Source organism: Capricornis sumatraensis, chromosome 8 (genome assembly GCF_032405125.1).
Source record: "Capricornis sumatraensis isolate serow.1 chromosome 8, serow.2, whole genome shotgun sequence".
NCBI lineage: Eukaryota > Metazoa > Chordata > Mammalia > Artiodactyla > Bovidae > Capricornis > Capricornis sumatraensis.
The window spans coordinates 78,406,894-78,429,000 of NC_091076.1; the positions used below are offsets into that span (position 1 = coordinate 78,406,894).

The following is a 22,107-nucleotide window of genomic DNA, read 5'->3' on the forward strand; positions in this document are numbered from 1 at the left end:
ATAACCTGGAAAGCCTCTTGCACTGCAACTACCTCTGAGGGTATTGGCTGTTAGGGTGGAGTTGTCCCCACCACCCCCAAATTCATATGCTGAAATCCTAATGTCTACTAGCTCAGAGCAAGACTATATTTAAAGAAAGGGTCTGCACAAAAGTAATTAAGTTAAAATGAGGTCATAATGGTGGGCTGAATCCAACGTGACTGGGGTCTTGGAAGAACAGAACAAACACGCAGAGGGAAGACCACATGAATTCCCAGGAGATGGCTGTCCACAGCCAAGGAGACCGACCTCGGAAGAAACCAGCCCTGGCCGCACAGTGATCTCAGACTTTTATCCTCCACTGTGAAAAAACACAGAATTCAATCTATTGTTTAAGCCACCCAGTCTGCAGTGCTCTGTTTCAGCAGCCTGGGCACAAGCATACAGAGGGTTATCAGCTGCCTTTGTATACCAGGTCCCCTGTGGTCTGGTCCCTCACCTAGAGTCAGACATCCTGGAGTGCGAAGTCAAGTGGGCCTTAGGAAGCATCACCATGAACAAAGCTAGTGGAAGTGATAGAATTCTAGCTGAGCTATTTCAAGTCCTAAAACATACTGTTAAAGTGCTGCACTCAATATGCCAGCAAATTTGGAAAACTCAGCAGTAGCCACAGGACTGGAAAAGGTCAGTTTTCATTCCAATCCCTAAGAAAGGCAATGCCAAACAATGTTCAAACTACCACACAATTGCACTCATCTTACCTACTAGCAAAGTAATGCTCAGAATTCTCCAAGCTGGGCTTCAAAACAGTACATGAACTGAGAACTTCCAGATGTTCAAGCTGGATTTAGAAAAGGCAGAGGAACCAGAGATCAAATTGCCAACATCCACTGGATCACAGAAAAAGCAAGAGAGTTCCAGAAAAACATCTACTTCTGCTTTACTGACTATGCCAAAGCCTATGACTGTGTGGATCACAACAAACTGTGAAGAATTCTTAAAGAGATGGGAATACCAGACTACCTTACCTGCCTCCTGAGAAATCTATACGTAGGTCAAGAGGAAACAGTTGGAACTGGACATGAAACAACAGACTGGTTCCACATTAGGAAAGGAGTAAATCAAGGCTTTATATTGTCACCCTGCTTATTTAACTTCTATGCAGAGTATATCACATGAAATGCCAGGCTGGATGAAGCACAAGTCGGAATCAAGACTGCCAGAAGAAATATTAATAACCTCAGATATACAGATGACACCACCCTTAGAGTAGAAAGCAAAGAGGAACTAAAGAGCCTCTTGATGAAAGTGAAAGAGGAGAGTGAAAAAGTTGGCTTAAAATTCAACATTCAAAAAACTAAGATCAAGGCATCCGGTCCTGTCACTTCATGGTACACAGATGGGGAAACAACAGAAACAGTGACAGGTTTTATTTGGGGGAGGCTCCAAAATCACTGCAGATGGTGACTGCAGTCATGAAATTAAAAGACACTTGCTCCTTGGAAGAAAAGCTATGAACAACCTGCTGCTACTGCTAAGTCACTTCAGTCGTGTCCAACTCTGTGTGACCCCACAGACGTTAGCCCACCAGGCTCCACCGCCCCTGAGATTCTCCAGGCAAGAACACTGGAGTGGGTTGCCATTTCCTTCTCCAATGAACAACCTAGACAGCATATTAAAAAGCAGAAACATTACTTTGCCAACAAAGGTCCGTCTAGTCAAAGTTATGGTTTCTTCAGGAGTCATGTATGGATGTGAGAGTTCGGACCATAAAGAAGGCTGAGCACCTAAAAATTGATGCTTCTGAACTGTAGTGTTGGAGAAGATTCTTGAGAGTCCCTTGGACTGCAAGGAGATCCAACCAGTCCATCCTAAAGGAAATCAGTCCTGAATATTCATTGGAAAGACTGACGCTGAAGCTCCAATACTCTGGACAGCTGATGTGAAGAACTGACTCACCGGAAAGACCCTGATGCCAGGAAAGATTGAAGGTAGGAGAAGGGGATGGCAGAGGATGAATGAGATGGTTGGATGGCATCACTGACTCGATGGACATGAGTCTGAGCAAGCTCCAGGAGTTGGTGATGGACAGGGAGGCCTGGTGTGCTATAGTCCATGGGGTCACAAAGAGTCAGACAAGACTGAGTGACTGAAATGAACTGAACTATGGTCTGGTGGCTTCTAATTCCAGAAACCACGTCATCAGACTATTCTACGGACCACAGCTTTACACCTCCACAGTAAAAAAAAAAAAAAAAAAAAAGTTACAGTTATCCTGATTTCCAAAAACCGCCTATTGAGGAATCGTTAGAATTAAAGTTGCTTTGATTTTGGCCTTCTTAACTTTAACCAAGATGTCTAATATCAGAGGAGGGAGGAAAAACATAGAAACAACTCCAGCTACTGAAGCAGAAATAGCAGATGTTGAACAATTTGCTATCAAAGTATTGACTCTGAGAAGCTGGAAAAGGGAAGACCATGTCCTGTGACACTGATCTTGCTGTCATTCAGGAAAATGTCCCTAGACAAGCTATGGGAGCTGAGGGAGAAAGTAAAGTTTTCACTGAATTCAGAGAGTAGAATGGCTGAGAAGAAAATTTTAGAGAAGCACCATCCCAATATTCTGTGATAATCTATATGAGAAAAGAACCAGAAAATGAATGAATACATGGGCCTGTATAACTGAATCACTCTGCTGTACACCGGAAACTAACGCAACTCTGTAAATCAACTATACCCCAATAAAACTAAAATATTAAAAGTAAATAAAGAGAAGTAATAGTAGCGATAAATTATTCTGAGATCCATATACCATAGACACAGCAAGGTACAAAGACAACAATTTACCACATCAAACTCCAGCTTCACTTTGTTCAGTGTTAATTGTGCCCAGTGCTGTGTTAAGTACTTGACACGCACCTCATTTAATCTCCATGACAAGCCCAGAATTATTTATATCATCCCCAACCAAAGTGAAGAAATAAGTTCAGAGAGGTTATAATAACACAACCATAGAATACATAACTATATATTTATATATAATAAACATACGGTTTAAATTACTTTCCCATTTGTTTTTTCCTCCTTTTGTTTTTCAAAATGTGACTACTAGGAAAATTTTAATTACATGTGACTTGCACTGTATTTCTATTCACTGTTCCATACTACATCTGTTAGGGAGGAAAATACTTTATTTGCTTAATCATAGTAGACATTTAACTAGAAGTCTGAGGAACAAAAGGTTTCTGGCACTTTAAAACTTACAAAACGAGATGAGTTATCATTTTTCACAGTCTTTGCGTTTCCAAATGATTCCAGGATTGGATTTGCTTGCAAAAGCTGCCGTTCAAGTTCCCCCTAAAAGACATCACACATAAACACACACATAAGTGAAAGCAAATGTATGTTAATCTCTCTACTCCATTCCTCAAAGAAAAAGCAAACGAAACACTGCCTCTTTTCCTCAGTTTTCTCATTTGCCATCTAACAAATTTTGTTGTTGGCTTCTTATTCTCGGTCTTATGGGCTCTGCTAAAGGAAAAAAAAAAAAATCAGCCTCTATCACGGGACCACAAGATGATGATGTCACATTGAACAGAGATGCTAAACACAAGGTGATAAGACTTGCCATTTTCCAAGATTTAACACGACATCTTAATGACATAGACAGGGCAACACCCTCATCTCCAAATTCAGATGGTGAGGCTACTGAATTCTTGCTCAAATTTAAAAAGCTAAGCATATCATATTTGGTGTAGTGTATGCTTTATTCAGTGTTCTTACTTGCATGCAAATTAAGCTATAAAACGGTTTACAAACAAAAGGTGTAAGTATATTAATATGGGCTTTAATCATGAAATACAACAGAAAGCTCCATGAGAAAGCATGAAGCCATTTCTGGTCATAAAAAGCACTATAAAATGACCCTATGCCCGGGGAATATAATTTCAGAATTATACTGTAAGACTTAAAATCCTTTTCCAAATACAAATGTTACCTGTGTATTTTAAAATACCCACCATTATTCTAGACCTAAAGAAAGAAATAAAAAACACTAATGTGCTTCTCTAAGCAAAAAAAAAAAGAGTATAAGGAACCTCAGGTAAGATTTTTAAATGAATGGCCAGTTGCCACGTGACGCATGACACTATCATCAAACCCAAAGCCAGGAACAACTATATACCATAAGGCAGTCTCAGCCAGTGTGGTTAGAGGTGCCGTTAGGAGGTGCCGTTCCCTCCAGGGAAAGAGTGGGGAATGTGCCTGAGACCCGTGACACAGTGTGTACTCTAGAGCATTTATCTGGACTGCCGGCTTTTCCCAGGTCTTCACCAGTCTAGAACCAGTCCTGCCACATCAATGTCATGACATAGCATCAACTCACGTTCTCAACTTTAGATAATATGCTCCCTGAACGGGAATTTTCCTGTTTATGGACTTCAAGGGGCACCAGACTATTTCTGATGTAAATCTTTCTAAATGCTATATGTTATCAAAGTTTCTCAAACAAAGTATCCTGAACCAATGTTAACAAGGCTGAACGTCATCATTAAGGACAGCAGCCATTGTGCTGTGACACAACAGAGAGCCTTTTCCCTAGAGGTCAGAGGTCACAGCCATCACTGAGTCTGTGGCCAACATCTTGCAAAGCCCTCCCTGCACTGGCTCAACAACAATGCTTTGGGCTATAAGATTCCTTAACCTCACTGTGTGATAAGGGTGTAGAAACTGTCAGAAAAAGTACTGACTGATAGGTGGGGCACTGCATTTATCTGACACGGCCAGCTAGCTCAAGGAATCAGAACACAGATTCCTTAAAACTACACACTATCCTACCAAATCATAATAAAAACACTTCCAATAATAATTTATCTTTAAAATGTTCTCCTAACTTGAAAACAAAACAAGTATTGTATACCTCATTTTAATATTCCCTAGACATGGCTTCACAAGAGTTGTTTGGGTCAAGATGATTGGTTTTTTCCCCCTCCCTGGCATGTATATGTTGTGTTTGTGTGTGCACACACTGTGTGCATGTGATCCACTGATCTTGATCCCATTCTTTCATTTGGCTTAAAGGCACTGGTTGCATCCTCCACATCAAGTCAAAATAATGTTCTGTGAATGTCTGCTGAATGGACAGATAATGACAGGTCCAAGCACACTCTATCAGTATCTGGGGAGGGGATGGTGGTGAGCCAGAGGTGGCAGGAAGATTTGGATTAAGGGTCCTCACAGTCATCATGGTGGGTGTGGAGATGGGGGTCCCAGCTATGGGGGCCACTCCATTAACAGGGATGTGGTGGTACTTCTCTTCCAATGGGTTTCTGACATGATTGAGCCCAATTATAGATCTCAAAGACTCAGGAATGAATCATATAAAGCTTGACCCAAAGCTAGTACTATACAATACACAAAAATGATCTTTAGGTAAGAAATTACCACTAAATTTGATCATTGCTACACTGAATAATTCTACACTTAGGTAGAAAGTGCTTACAGCTCCCAACCAAATTATGCAGCCATTTATAAACCTCCAGGGGCAGTGACTAAAGTGTTAACCTTTCCACTGGAACTGCATGGGCAATGTTCCTCTCTTTCTATTCTATGTGGTAATAAGAAATGTCACTGTGGAACATGGAGAAAAGAAATTACTATTAACTACTGAAATTATTTTTAAAGTTCTAAGTATTTAAATCATTAATGCTTTAAAGGTTTGCCAATCGTGAAAAAAACTACACCCATGTTTATTACATAATGTATTACATATACTTGCTATATGATAGATACAGAATGAGTTTGAAGTTGGTGAAAATAAAGAAAAACACAAAAAAACCACACACACACATCTTTCAAAATTCCAGTTCAGCCAGCAAGGGGACTCAGGCTGGCCTCCTGCTGCCCTCATAGGCCTAACAGGCAAAGCTGTGGCTTTCCCTCTGACCACAGAGTAGGGTTGGAAGCTGGTGAAAGTGAAAGTCACTCTGTGCCTGACTCTGCGACCCAATGGCCTATACAAGTCCATGGAATTCTCCAGGCCAGAAGACTGGAGGGGGTAGCCTTTCCCTTCTCCAGGGGATATTCCCAACCCAGGGATGGAACCCAGGTTTCCCACATTACAGGCAGATTCTTTACCAGGTGAGCCACAAGGGAAGCCCAAGAATACTGGAGTGGGTAGCCTATCCCTTTTCCAGGGGATCTTCCCAACCCAAGATCTGAGCTGGTGTCTCCAGCATTGCAGACGGATTCTTTACCAACTGAGCTATCAGGGAAGCTGGTGCAGCAACTAATCACATGTTGAGAACCAATCTCCAGGATAGGCTATAATTTCTGTGCTTGCTACTTGCTATCTGTTACCCTTCTGTCTCAGTTCAAGGCAGTTTAGACCAGTAGATACAAAGTCATCTGGAAGCTGCCATCTGATGTGGCTGACTGAGCAATTAGTGGGGAGGTGGGTGGGCCTGAAGAGGTCATTCTCGGGGGATGGTCAAGTTTAAGAAATTAGTTGTCTTCAAACCCGCTCTGAAATTGCACCTTGTCCAGGCTTCAGAGTGGCCTTGAATACCATGCCAGACAGCAAGGGTCTGTAACAGCAACACACGATGAGGGAACTTGGAATGAAGACGGACTTGCAGTCAGCTGGGGCATTAAGCCAAATGACAACTTATTTTGCTACAACATGTAAAAGTTTACAGGTAAATGTTTTACTTCTTAAATACTGCAGCCTTAATTTTGACAATTTCTTTCTTATATTTGTTCATATTTCTATAATGAAGATGAAGTTATAAAATACATTTTAAAAAACTGAACACTTCACAGTGCTAGGAGGGCCTCAATAAAAAGACAATGACAAATACTGACTAGGATACGGAGAAATTGGCACGCTCATATATTGCTGGGAATGTAAAGTGGTACAGCCTCTATAGAGAAGTCTGGCAGTTCATCAAAACATTAAACAGAAAGTTTCCACAACCTAGCAATTCCACTCCAGGTACACACCCAAGAGAAGTGAAAACGTATGTCCATGTGAAAATTGATATATTGCAGCATTATTCATAATGGTCCCAAAGTGGAAACAATCCAAACGTCCATCAACTGATGAATGGATAAACAAAACACGACGAATTTAATATAATGGGTTGTTATTTGGTCATAAAAAGGAATGGAGCACTTACACATGCTCCAACAAGGACAAACCTCTGAAAACATTTGCAAAGTGAAAAAAGAGTCACAGAGAACCACATGTTGTATGATGCCATTCACATAAAATACTCAGAATAGGTAGATTCAGAGAAACTAAGTGATTAGTGATTTCCAGGGGCTGGGGGGACATGGAAGGTGATTCCTATTCCTATGGGTAAAGGGCTTCTTTTGGGGGTGATGAAAATATTCCAAAATTGACTGCAGTAGTAACTGTGTGACTAGACTAAAAAATAAACAAACCCCACTGAACTGTATGCTTTAAAAGGGTGAATTTTGTGGGACATGAATTTAAACCTCAATAAAGTTGCTGAGGGAAAAAGAGCCAAGAGCAAATAAAGATTCACAAAATCGGGAGGCTACAAATGCCTTTTGTTTTGTTTTGTTTTACAATTTATACTGCTGTTTAGTGATAAAATGCTATCAATTTATACAAATGGTTCCTGGGAATCCAAGTAAGTTCCTATAAGGTTCAACATAAATTCAGAAACCAGTTAAGGGAACCAAAAGAAACACTGACCTTACAAAGTAAAACCATTACTTTATGGCAGTCATCCTCAAAACGGGGTGAGGAAATCAGGCCTAGGGGCACTCGGGAGAGGATGGGGGTGTAGGGAGAGAAGTAAGTTCCTGAGATGACCCTCCCCAGGGTATGACCAGTCTCTAGGCTCAGCAGTGTCTCACATTCCTCAGTGTGCTGGGAAAGAAAAATCAATGGAGCACCAGTGGCCTCCTCATGTTTCTAAAGACACGGCATAACTACCACTTGATTAGTGTTAAAATAAACCTGGGAAAGCAGCACATAAGAGTCTGCGCAGAGAACATGCAGAAAGACATGCAAGTCAGTAACAATAGCACAGCAGGGCCCAGAGAAGCTCATGCCTTCTGGAGGGAACCTGGCTTGATTGGACCCAAAGCAAAATCTCGGGGTAAGCATGCTACTCACAGGGACCCACTCTGTAGTTGTTTCTGACATTGAAACAAAACAGTAACGATAATTTATGTAAGCCAGAGGACTAGGAAACCTAAATCTGTAGGTTAATTATTTAACGCTATTTTGCTAGTGATCTAGGTACATATTAAAAGGTCATTTAGCATGTACTCTAAAACATAAAGAAAATCTGGTTGCTGGTCTACAGATTCCTTCTTTAACTGGCCAAAGAGCCTTTCAATATCATATAGGATAGTGATGATATCGTTCATCCTCCCAATTTGCATCACTGGTGTGGTCTACAGCTAAAAGCAAAGGAACATCATGGGATTTTATAGGTGTGGTACAAGCTTTGGCATCTGAGACTATCTTAAGAATTCTAAAGAAAGGTATTTGAAAATCTGTGTCTGTGACTATTCCTTTCAATGCCTCTGATTGCTTCTTCATGTTAATAGGTTTTCATAACACTATCATTTATTGCTTTATGCTAGCTTTGCAGCAGCATGCTTACAAAAAGACACAGAAACCAAAACCATTCCAATGCTAGGGAAAGGGTCAAGTCCAGGTGCAGACACCGCAGTCTATCTAAGGCATCTGGCTCAGCCCTGCCCTCCCTCTCTATCAGGACATGCTCTGGTCCATGGTCTGCCAGATGCTATGCTCTGTGGGGCTAAAAGCGTGGCATCTGATAGGAAGAGTAACACTCCTCTACAACTTGCCCAGGACAAAAAAGTTCTAAATTTATATATTAAATACAATGAGACTTTCAGGTTACACATATCAGACCACACAATGTTAACAGGTCAGAAACTGTTACAGTTGCAACCCTAAATTCAAAATTTAATATATGGCATGAAGTTAGATTTCCACATGCTTAAGAATTATTAAAGTGATTCTGCCTGGCCACTGAAACATGAAACCCTAAGTTTACAGGCTTCACAAGCATATGATTCAAAGTCATAATGAAAGGGTAAATAAACATCAAAGTTCCTCTAGAAAACAAAGGTAAAGCAAAAGGGCATGCTGCTTCTCAGGACAGTGAGCCTCAAAGCAACACATTTTCAAAAAGAAACATTTTGTTCATAAGAGATTTCGCTCAGAGCTAATGGTATTTGTGCCTAGTAGCGTCTCAGTCTAAAGACAGAAATTAGTGCAAACACTCATGACTAAGAAACAAAGAAAAGCACTTGCCTGGTGTTTCACTGGTTTAGGTGATTCCTGCTGCTCGTTACAAACAGACAAATGCAAATGTTAGCAAGTTTGGGTCTTTCCCTAGCAGTAAAGCCACATCCAAAGCACCAAGTCAGTGTGAGGGTTAGAACTGTGAAAGCAGGTTTGGCTGGCATCTCTCAGGGGGTATTAACGACTACATCTGCATATCTACAAATCAAGAATAACTGACGTGTTATATTCTTACACCTTTTCTGTCATCAACTGTCCCCCAAATTTCTATCCTCCCCTCAGGCTGCTGCTGGTGGTAGCTCTGTAAGGTCAGAAAGAACCACTGAAAATATCTGAGGATATTTTTCTGGTGGTTAAGAACTGAGAAGTCTTCATGAGCCTTGCTTATTGACTTCTAACAATCCTTACCACAACCCTGCAAGAGATCAGGCTTTGAGTTACAACCATAATTTCAGTTTGCCCTGTTGGAATTGCCAGTTACCAGCAATTTCTTGATGTCCTAGCCCCTCCTTGCTGGGGGAGACAAGGAAGCTGTCAATAAAGGCAGTGCGCTGAGCACCCTCACTTCCTTATTCTTGTTTCTGAAATTACTAAAGAATAAATCTAAGGGTTTTAAAAACAAGGGCAGAACAAAAACTTACAGGAATATTATGGTCCTTTCGTCCTTTGTGTGAAGAAGCAACATGAGCAAGGTACTGAATGACTTTCTTAGTGTTTTCTGTCTTCCCGGCACCTGATTCGCCCCTGGAAGATATAGTAACACAGGCTGCTTTACAGAAAGCACAGCACACACATTCCCAACCTATAATCAACAAAAGTAAACTGATTTGAAACTAGAATTAGTAGGAAGTAAAAAGAGAGTGAGTGGGGGGGAAAAAAAACCACAACACTATCACCAGTAGCTAGAAAATGATTTTTAAATGGTAAAAATGAAATACATTATTTTGGTAGATGCCAGTTAAGAGGACAGACGAAAATTTTCACAACACTTCCCCACCTGTGCTAGGAATCAGTGGCTCTGCCAGAAAAGTGAAGTTCATTAGAACGTTTACAAAGAAATTCCTCAGCACCAGAAACATATCCAGCACTGGAACCAGAATTTCTAGAACAATCAGACAAGGTAACTGAGTCTGCAGGAGCTGAACGAACCCCAGGATGCCCGCTGATCACGGATAGCATCTTCAAGGCCTGACACCTTTTAGGCTCATCCCTCAGCGCTGACGCTGGCTCACTCCCCTGGACCCACGGAGCACCTTGTACCTATCTCATACACAGAGCTTTTCTATTATCATCACCTACACTGTTAAATCCATCTATGCTGTCCTTCCTGGACTTTGATGTCTTCACTTTTTACAACTATATTTTAATTAGTCGAAAAAAATGTACAGTCTGAGGTCAAGCTTTTTTTTTTCAACTGTATTATTTTTTGGCCGTGCTGGGTCTTTGTTGCTCCTCGGGCCTTTCTCTAGTTGCAGCAAGTGGGGCTCCTCTCTAGCTGCAGTACGTGGGCGTCTCTTGTTGCAGAGCACGAGCTCTAGCGTGTGTGGGCTTCAGGTGTTGCGGCACGTGGGCTCAGTAGTTGCAGCTCCCCGGCTCCAAGCACAAGCTTAACAGTTGAGGTGCATTGGCTCAGGTGCTCCACAGCATAAGGGATCTTCCTTGATTACAGATCAAACCCATGTCTCCAGTATTGGCAGGCGGGCTCTTTACCACAGAGCCACCAGGGAAGCCCTGAGGTAAATATTTAATCTCATTTTCCACTCACATGATTCAGCTCACATCCCATTATCAATGGTTGGCCAAGACACTGATTATCTTGGTCAAAATGATTTGAAATGTTATCTTTACCTTACACTTATGACTGTATTCCAAAGCCAATACCCTATGCAGTATTTCTGAAGTATGACTAATCACATTACCCATCGTTTTTTAAAACCTCAGAGACAAGTAGTCTCTGAGGATTTATTTTTTTCAGATAAAAAAATTTCAAGTAATTTTGTTCTGCTATATCCCTCCTGTCTCCTCCCACCTGCCACCTCTATAAAAACACACAGACAGAATTTTGAGCTAAATAATATACATGCTGTTTTTAGGAGAAACGATGGCTTCATCTCTCAGTTAAATTCTGTATTTTTCTAAGTTCAAAACAAGCAAGGACCCATGTTTGTCTTATTCACGTACTACATCATAGTGCCTAGCATAGCAAGTACTCAATACATTCTGTTGAATAAAAGAACATAAGTCTTATCTAAGTTTATTTCTAGGCTCTATTTGATATTTTTAGTCCTGTCATTAATGTCCTTTTATCACCATTATACTTTCTACTTGGTCATCACTGGTACCTGCTGATGAGTTTTGTTCATTCCTTTATTCAACACATTTCCAAATCAACTCAGGCATCCCTTAAGTGCTAGAGACTGAGCTGTGGATACAGTCTTCCTGTAGCTCAAGATTAGAAGAGATTTAAAACAAACAAGAAAAACAAATTGGGTCTCTATAGGGTGTGAGGAGGGTGATGAAGGAAACAAGGTGACTGAGGGGAAAAGGCAGAAGAGCAAAGGACAACTCGCTGGACATTCAATGGTGGCGGGGGTGGGGGGCACTCGACTCCTGAAAGCTGAGCAGGACCAGGCACGAGAGGGCCAGACACAGAGCATGGAGGCAGATGGAAAGACAAACGCAAAAGCCTCAGAGCAGAAGAAAAGCCCGGTATATTCCAGCAACCGGCAGCCGGAGTGCAGGATTTGATGTAAATAACCAGCCAGGCAGACACAGCAGAAGGGACTGCCTCCGAGGTGGAAAGGCGTGGACAGGACGTACCCTGGAGCCAGGGGAATGAATCTGGATTTTACTCAAGTGCAATTTCATAAGAGCTATGCCAGTGGTTTTCTCTGTTGTGTTGTTTAAAATACCTAGGGTTTCAAGCTAATCATGATGTTGGCTGTTGGTTTCAAACAGATAATTTTTCAAGATGCTAAGAAGTGTGCCTCATGTACAATGCCGATGACTTGTCTTGAAGCAGTTATGATTGGTACTCATCGGCTTGGTTTGCCTCTGCGGTTTCTTGCCTAACCCCTCTCAACTGGACATACTTCAATGTATCCTGAAAGCATTTTTTCCCCTAACTGTCACACTTACTCAGCTGTACTGAGCCATCCGTCAACAACTGCCTATGAACTCTGCTAAATTTTCTGTATTTTAGGTCTAAGATACCTCTGCTAATATTACACATAAGGCTGTGTTGTAAAGGAAAAATATACACTCCATGTAAAGCACATAATTGGGCTTTCTCAGTGGCTCAATGGTGAAGAATCCACTTGTAACGCAGGAGCCGCGGGTTGGACTCCTGGGTCGGGAAGATCCCCTGCAGGAGGGCATGGCAACCCACTCCAGGATTCTTGCCTGGAGAATCCCATGGACAGACGAGGCTGGTAGGCTACAGTCCTTGGCGCCGCAGAGAGTCATACATGATCGAAGTGACTTAGCACACATAAAACATACAATTAGTATTCAATAAACATTACCCATTACTGTCCACTCAGCTGTTCATCCACCATATAGAAGCGAATTTGAATTACCAAACTCTAAATTACTTCATGAATCTATCATGCTGGTAAAGTGGGTAAGAAGTGGGCCATGGTATCTTGATGATCTGCTGCTACTGCTAAGTCGCTTCAGTCGTGTCTGACTCTCTGCGACCCCATAGACGGCAGCCCACCAGGCTCCCCAGTCCCGGGGATTCTCCAAGCAAGAACGTGGGAGTGGGTTGCCATTTCCTTCTCCAATGCATGAAAGTGAAAAGTGAAAGTGAAGTCGCTCAGTCGTGTCTGACTCTTAGCGACCCCATGAACTGCAACCTACCAGGCTTCTCTGTCCATGTGATTTTCCAGGCAAGAGTACTGGAGCGGGTTGCCATTTCTTTCTCTGTCTTGATGACTTACTTAGATTCAAATCCAGCCTACCCCTTCTTAGTTATGGGGCTTTGGGCAACGTGATTGGCCTCTGAACCTCGGCTTAGACTCCTTTAAAATGAGATCTGGTTACTCTGCAAGATTGAGATCATGTCTGTAAAGAGCCTAGCATGGCACCTGACAGGAAGTTGCTCAATAAATGGCAGCAATGGTAACAACTATGATGGTCAACAGTGATGATGAATAAATTGACAGAAGTAGAAAGATGATAACCTCTGATTTGAATATGAAAGACAGAGAAAAATCATTTTGGATAACACTCCTTTAGGAGTTGTGTCTTCCACAAATATTTCTTCTCAGTCTGTGGTTTATCTTCTCAATCTTTTAACACTGTCTCTTGCAGAGTGGAATTTTTAATGAAGTCTAGTTTATCAGTTATTTCTTTGATGGATGTCTCTAGTTTTGTACCTAAAAAGGTATTACCATGCCCAAGGTCATGTAGGTTTTCTCTTATGTTACCTTCTAGGAGTTTTACAGTTTTGTATTTATATTTAGGCAAAGAGCTGGAAGTGCCTGAGCACACACGCACACAATCAAATGAAGTGAGGGTAGGAATTTGCTGGGTACAGGAGGGAACTTTACAGGATGATCAAAATGATAATGTTCTCTATCTTAACAGATGTTTACGTTGTACAAATAACTCAGCCCATACATACTTAAAGCACATACTTACTTAAGAGTTTTGCATTCTGTTATACCATAAGTCCCCTACATATAAAGGAGTTCTGTTTCAAGAGCACATTCAGAAGTCCAACTTTTTCCTAAGTCCAACAAAGTTAGCCTAAGTACCTAACACAATCTGCTATATAGTACTGTACTGTAATAGGTTCATAAGACTTTCCACACAAATCCATAAAAACAAATAAAGAAATAAAACATTTTTAGTTGTACAGTATAGTACCTTGAAAAGTACAGTAGTACAGTACAACAGCTGGCACACAGGGTTGTCATCAAGTGAAGAAGCAAGAAGTGTTACCAACTGGAGGAGGGAAAGGACGTGGGAGGTGGTAGAGGCTGAAGGATCGTCAGCAATAGGAGACAGAGGGCAGGCTGCAATGTCACTCTCATCTGATGTCGATGGAACACAGGTTCATATCTTTGAAAGTTTACAACTTGAAGGTTTGTATGTAGGGGACTTAAGTGTATGTGAATTTTGTCTCAAAAAGATACAGATGTAAATCCTGAACTTTACTTAATGTTATGTATGCTGAAGTATTTAGGGGGAAGCACACTGATCTACAAACGCATCAGATGAAGGGATTAATAGCCCAAAGAGTGGTTTTCCAGTTGAAAATGAAAACATCTCAACAATCAGCAGTCACCGAAAGAAATACCATCCAACCTTAAGCAGTGAAGGTGTTAGTAGCTTAGTCGTGTCAGATTCTTTGTGACCCCATGGAATGTAGACCACCAGGCTCCTCTATTCATGAAATTCTCCAGGCAAGAATACTAGAGTGGGTAGCCATTCCCTTCTCCAGGAGATCTAACCAACTCAGGGATGGAACCCAGCTCTCCTGCATTGCAGGCAGATTCTCTACCTTCTGAGCCACAAGGGAAGCCCAACCTTAAGCTGAGCCTCCTAAAAATGCAGCTCCCATGGAACCCCATCCCAAGGAGTTTCCGGACTGGGGGAAGTCCGACCCTGAGCACCAGCAAGTACAAACTCAGCTGTCCACTGGCATCAAAAAGCCCCATAGAACCCTCCATACTCTCCCCTAGAAGCCCCAATCCACCTACACCACCTCCCGTTTCTTAAATTTAGTATGGAAGCCTTTTATTTCTGGTTTTCAGAAAGTTACTCAACACTGAATACTACCACACGTGTGCACACATAATTCCTGTCTTCTCCTGTTAGTCTACTGTCAATTTGTAGATCCCCAACCACAGGACCCAAGTTGGAAAAGTTTCCCTCCCAACACAAACAAATGGATAGAGGGATGAACAGGTCAATATATAATAAGCAAATATAATAAAATATTAATGGCAGAATCTAGATGGTAGATATATAGAACTTGATTGCAAAAATTCTTTCAGCTTTATGTTTGAAAATATTCCTAATAAAATGTTCAGAAAACTCAAAAAAAAAAAGCAAATATGGTTTATCTGATGACTGCTACTTTGTGAGCACAAAGAGATACCCCAGCTGCTGTAGCTCATGAACCCACACCTCACCACTGATGCATACATTGGTCTCAAATGACAATGATCATCTAATTATAAGTGCTAGTGCTTACAATGGTCACTTTTGGTGACAAGAGTAAATCAGCGCTCACTAACCGTAGGTTCTGTCAAACAGCAGTCACTCCCTCCCCAAGTGCTTCCTGCTTCCAAACATTCCAAAGAGTCCTCACCCAAAGCGATCACCCAAGCTCACAAACCACCCAAAAGGAGAGGACTGCGTCCTGCCCCTCACCCCTGCCTACTGCGAGCAGGGTCACCATGGCTGCGGCCCTGCAGGCAGGTGACACGAGTTCTCGTCCTTGCTCACTTGTGAGCAGAAGCCATCCCACTTGTGAGCAGAAGCCATCCCGGGCCCCGGGGGTGGGAAGGGCCCAGCTTGCGAGCTGGAAGCACTGCCGTTCTTGCCGGGGCTCTGTGAGCCGTCCGGAGGCCCAGGGAACGTGTGTGAGGAAGGAAGGGGGCGGGTTTATCATACCTTACCATACTCATTTCATGGAGCTTCAGTGGTTAGATTCTCAGAGCAATTTTCCTCTACTAACTGATGCTCTATAAGTGAAGAACCTGGCTGGTCTTTGTTCCTGATTCCTGGGAGCTCTGGAGCCTCCAGGTACCTGGAATGTCTTTTGTTAGTCATGGTGGGCACTTGGCTAGCTATAGGATGGGGACTGGACAAGCTGAAAAACCAAACGGATGATTAGAGGTTTGTGCCTTTGATCCCGGTGACCCTCCTGGGAGGGGAAAGGGGATGGACACGGATTCAATCAACCAGGCCTACACAGTGAAGCCTAATAAAAACTCTTTGAAGCTAAGGTGAGCTTCCTAGTTGGTAGTATACACTGATGCACTGGGAGGGGAAGTGACCAGAGCAAATGGAAGCCGTGCCTTTGGGAAACTCCAGCTCTCACCCTCTCTGGCTGATTTGTCACTCTAGCAAAGTATTGAATCTGAGTGGGTAGTGGCCACCCTCAAATGTGTAGCTATTTGGTCAGAAGTATGGATGGCCTGGGAAACCCTGAGCTTGAGGCTGGTATCTGCAGAGCCAGCCCACATGATGGGTGTGCCTTGGGAAATCAAGGTCAAAACTGCTTCAAAACAGGTAGTTTTAAAAAGATGTTTGCAGCTCACTTTCTGAATAACTGACTTTTGTGAAGAATATGCCCAGTGGAATAAAATAAAAAAGTGAGAAGACTATTCTAGAATACAGAATTAAAATGAAGAGACATAAGGAATGCAAGCAATGAGACCTGACAGGATTGTGGATCTTTGGAAGTCATAAGAAACATGTTGAAGACTATTACAGAAATTCACATTTGGATTTCATACGAGACAACATTACTGTTTCACTGTCAAGTGTGACAACGTGTGTTATGTGGGGACACCCTTGCTCTTAGGAATCACCTACGGCGTATCCAGGGGTCAAGTGTCAGAGTATCTGCAAATAGTCCTGTGTGTGTACAGAGACAAGGGACACATTTAAGTAAAGGGTACATGAGCACTTAACGTATCACTCTTTCAACTTTTCAGTAAAATTTAGGTTTGTATTTGTTTAACATAAAAACTTGGGAGAAATGCAAAGGTTTAAAAAAGGAAAACACATAAAATTTGGTAAAATTTAACTCACTGAAGTTAGGGGATGGGTTTCTAGGGGTCTCTAACTATTCTATTTTTGTGTAGGTTTGAAATTTCAAAATAAAACACCTTTATAAAATGGTATCAGAAAGGTTTTACCCTTTGAAAACACATATAGTATTCAATTGTTTCTAAAACTTCCTAATCTTAAGCCTGTTTCCTTGGTTCCTACTTAATTAAGAGATTCATTGTTTTGTTTGCATTTTTATCCATTTACTAAGGATGCCCAAAAGCACTGTTCCAGGTTCTCAGAGGATAATTAAAAAGCAATCAAAGAAAGTCACAGTTCCTACCCTTCGTCTAGTTGTAAAACAAGACACAAAGACCCAAACAGGTAATGAATCGCAGTATGTGAGCAACAGGGCCTGACGAGGGGAAATCAGTGTGAGCTGGAGCTAGCTGTACCATGAGGCTTATGTCCTCCCTGGAGGGAGAGAGAGGAGAAAGGCAAGGGAGTCAGCCAGGATCCCAGAAGACGGGGCAGACAGTAGGTGCTGGGCGGGGCTAGGGCAGGACAGGACTGGAGAAATATGAAGTGAGGCGACAACTGGAAATGGGAATGAAAGAGAGCAGGGAGTCAAAGCAGACGGCAAGGTTTTAAGCCATGAGTCTGGAAACACAAAGCGCTGATGATGGAAAGAAAGATACTGGGAGACCCATCTTGTCTGTGTGAGAATAGAGGTTAATTTGTCAGCGTGTTCAGTTTAAACTGGCTTTTATTCCCTACTTCACAGCTTGTGCTCCAGGAAGACCCAAACACCTGTAATTGCCTGACACCTGTCTCACCTTCTGTCCCCTGTGCCCGTAAGGTTCACTGATTCTGTGAGAAGCTACAAGAAATTGTGACTAAGATGAAGGTCCAGAAACTCATCTAGCTGTGGGGCCACCCACCTGAGCTAAAAAACCCCTGGAAGCCAGTAAGGCCCAGCCTAGACTGCCACCTCCCATGGGCCCAAACCCCCCAGCCCGCCCCTGCCGGATCCACTGGGGCCTGGAGATGAGCTCTGCAGGGGCCTTCAGGTCGTGCCCCCCGCCAGCCTTGGTCATTGCTCCAAATGCAGCTCCTCCGGCCACTCTTCATTCTCACCTTCTGTTCTCACTTCCTTTCTCCTGATTCCAAACCCAATTATTTTCTGCTCTAGCCCCCCTCTTTTCCTCCATACTCTGTGGGATCCCCATTCCACAGCGTGCAAAGTCACCCACGTTCTCAGCCTCCTCACTGAACACTGCCCTCCGGGGGCCGTACTTCACATCACACACCTGTGTGCACATACACACACATGTACATCATCACACACACACGTACAAACATCAGGGACATCCTTCTCACTCCCCCTAATGCTGCTTCCAGACTCTCTTGTTCTAAAAGCCCCTACCTCTCACCTCTCTGTGGTCACACATAGCAGGAGCAGTGGTTCTGACACTGGATTTATTTTGCTTAGTAAGATCTTAAAAAACAAACCACCCCTACCCCCACCCACGTTGTTTCAAAAAAGAAAGCACTTTTATTTCCAAAGAAAACAGGAAGGGTCTTATCTTGGAATAAAGGACATTCCTCTAAGTGAAATAATTCAGCTTTATGAAGTGTTTACCAGAGGCCACTGCCCTCAAACCATCACTCGTGTGTGTGTGTGTGTGTGTGTGTGTGTGTGTGAAAGCCCCTCCTCTCCTTGTGTGAGCAACACACCTAACCCTTTGACTCCCTGACACCCTCCACCCCATGCCCTCCTGCCCGCCCCCCTTTCTCAGCTGCCCACTCCTGCGGCCACACAGGAGGAGCTCCCTCCCAACACCTGCGGCCACAATGCCTGCTCTTCCTGCTCCTGCGTCCCCAGGAAGCCCTGCTCTCCAGTTTCCTGACCCATCTCCCTCCTATCAGTCCCTCGTCGTGTGCCACATCCCATGGTCCATCATGACAGTCTCTCTCGCTGATGTTCTCCGTTCTCTCATCTCAGTGACCCCCACCTGAACCCACTTATAAAAACTTTTGGTGGATTAAATCTGATTCCCATTTCGACACCTTCGTAGGGGAGTGTCCACAGCAAAGGCCCCAAGTGTCTCACACTCCCTCCCCTCCCCCACTGACCCTGGCCTTGGTCACGTGTCTGGCCTGGGAACCTGAGAGCACCAAGCGTGCACACCCTTACATCTTGGAGCTCGCGTCTGTATGGCTCTGGGCAGTCTGTCACCATGTCGGAGCCAGGGCTAGCCCACTGGAGAATGAGAGGACCCACCAAGGCACCCCAGTCAACAGGCAACCAGCCCCTGGCCCTCAGCTGCCCCCAGCCGCGGGGTGGGCCCCAGGTGAGACAGCTGGGCCTGGCTCGGCTCAGCAGACAGGCCCAGCTGAGTCCAATCCAAGGGCTGGGAAAACTGCTTTCAGTCACTAAGTGTCCGGTAGTTTGTTGTTTAAGAAAAGCGAATTCGTGTAACTCAGAGACTATACATTGCTGGAAGAAAATTTACACGAGAGAGGCTATTTTCTACTTCTCTCATACTTCTTGTTATCAAACACCGAAGTTAACTTTCCCCGTTTCTGGTCCCCCCACCCGCCCACATCAGGCCCTGTCTCCTCCCTGATCCTGGCCCTCTAGGGGCCCTGACTCCCACCCATCTCGTCCTACCCCACTCCCATCAGTTTAACCTCTCCTACCCTAAAGACACCACCAGTAACAACAAAAATTGATTCCTTACTGCTTTTCAAATGCTACAATTTTCACTCTAGAGCTGTTTGGAAGTAGTAGGCCCAGACGTAGTTTTTTGCTGCTTTTTAAAACTTTTTCTTCTCACACACATACACCCACGTCATTCCTTGACTGACATCTGGCCTGACTCCCTCCCCACCCCAGCGCACTGAGGGCCCACGACCAGCCTCCCACACCCGCTTGAAACCCCAGGAGCGTGCTCCTGTGTGTCTCAGTCTCTACGGTGTCTGCAGCCCACAGCTTGGGCATCTCTGTGGAGTCTCGCCCGCCTCCCCACCCTTGAACCCCATCTGGGGATCCCACGCTCTGAGAGGACCTCACTTACCGCACGGCTTCTGTCCCCTAGGCCGCCGGCTCTGCATTCCAGGCACAGCTCCTACTTCACGTCCAATGGCCTACAGATGGCTCCCCCAGGAGCACCTCGGGCACCTCAAAGTCAATGTCCCCCACCAAACTCCTTCCCCTTTGCCCTGGACCTGTTCCTCCACCTTCCCGCATCTCTGAAATCCTCTGAAATCCACACAACTCCACCCTCTCCGAGCTCCTCTTTCTCAGGCCTGTCTCGCAACCTAAGCCCCACTTAGACATGCCCACTTCCATCCGGGTCCACGAGCACCTCCCCATCTGAAGGCACTTCCATCTCTCCCGTGGATAACTCAATAGCCTTCCACTCGGTCTTCTCGCGATAACACTTCCCGGTCCTCCATCTTCCCCACTGCAGCTAACATGACTGTCCTAACCAGCGAAAATGATCACTTCCTGCCGTGGATGTTGTATTCGATCCTGACTTTCCAGTACTTCACACACCAGCATGTGATAATCAATAATGCTTCCTGGGTGATACAGGGAAATTCCTGCAAAGTCCAGGAGGTCAACACTTGGACAAACCAACTAAAGATGTAAGTTTCACAGATTAATGTTATGAAATGTGTGAAAAGCCCAGTTTGACAGCCAAACAGTAACACCAAAGCTAAGCAGAGCTTGCATACCTTAGACTTAAAACAATTAACAGCAAGGTTTACATCAATCTCTTTAAATTACTGCTGCCCTGTCCCCCTTCCTCTCTCAAATACCAAAATTGCTTTTACTTTCCAAGAGAACAGAAAAGATGTCTGAACGTTTAACATTTACTTACGTGCAAAGAATTGACTGGTCCTCACGATCTAGAAAACAAAATAAACAGAAAGACATTGAATATCTGCCTGTTTTTTAAAATATTTGATAAATAATAAATAGCCTGATAGCCTCTAAAATACTAGGAACTCTGCCCCTCTTAGGCCAAGTTAACGCTTTCCAATCCTGTTATGTATCATGCAGTCCTAAATTCAGTCAATTTCATCATTCTCAGGCCAGATTATCTGGGGAAGGTAACAATCCAACCTCAGACAACTTTACATGCCTAATGAACCTGGATTCTCGAAGCCTGCTGCTCATCAGAGTCAACCAGGAAATTTTATAGAAACGAACTTCCCAGAGCTCCACCTTTGGGAGAGGGACTGAAAACCACTTTTTACTTAGGTTCCCCAAGTGATTCTGATGCAGGGCCAGGCTTGGAAACCACTACCTTACCAGAAAACTCACAACCAGAGAGAAACTGTTATCAATATACACCTTAAAGAAGGAAAAAAAAGTATCAAACACTGAGTGGAAAAAAAGATTAAGGCAGGATAAACTCTATAAGAGTTTAACCACTGTCTGAAGTCAGAACATTAAATAGAGCAAAAATAAGGAAAGAACATAAAAGGAAAAAAACTATCATGACTTTAAAGTGATAAATAATTTAAGTATTCATATTTAGGGCTTCCCTGGTAGCTCAGCTGGTAAAGAATCCACCTGCAAAAGCAAGAGACCCCAGTTCGATTCTTGGGTTGGGAGGATCCCCTGGAGAAGGGAATGGCTACCCACTCCAGTACTCTGGGTCTGGAGAATTCCATGGACCGTACAGTCCACGGGGTCCCCAAATAAAAAGGTTAAATGCAAGCCAATAACCTTTCTTGGGCACATCCTTCCCGGATCCACAAGCACTTGGATGATCTCTGCCTGCCCTTCCTGCTCAGCTCAGTCATATCTCCTCTGTAGGTCCCCTCCAGACCCTCTTCCTCAGGCTCCTCACTGCTTTCTTCTTTTGACCATACTTTGGGGTTAGGCAAACAATACTGCCAACTGCCTGCCCGACTAGTATGTGCTAAGATCAGAGCCTGTCTTGCTTCTTTACTCCCAGACTTAACAGCCAGCCTTAGTCAACTAAGAGAATCCAGTGCGAGGAGCCAGGCAGGGCACTGGCAAGACACTGGGAACTGGAATCTTCTGCCGCAAACTGCCCATGTAT

At 43.5% G+C, this 22,107-nt stretch overlaps 1 protein-coding gene across 2 annotated transcripts in view; it reads right to left on the bottom strand.

Moving 5' to 3' along the window:
• The window catches only part of MYH10 (myosin heavy chain 10), a 121,238-nt gene that overhangs the window by 68,833 nt on the left and 30,298 nt on the right, over positions 1-22,107 (bottom strand). Inside the window, exons 4-7 of one of the 2 annotated variants that reach the window (XM_068976677.1) lie at positions 20,914-20,941; positions 9,934-10,036; positions 9,302-9,331; positions 3,244-3,336 (exon numbers count right to left, since the gene is read on the bottom strand). In XM_068976677.1, the coding sequence (XP_068832778.1) occupies positions 3,244-3,336; positions 9,302-9,331; positions 9,934-10,036; positions 20,914-20,941 (254 nt within the window). The remainder of the gene's footprint in view (positions 1-3,243; positions 3,337-9,301; positions 9,332-9,933; positions 10,037-20,913; positions 20,942-22,107) is intronic. The other variant, XM_068976678.1, reaches the window with a different exon arrangement.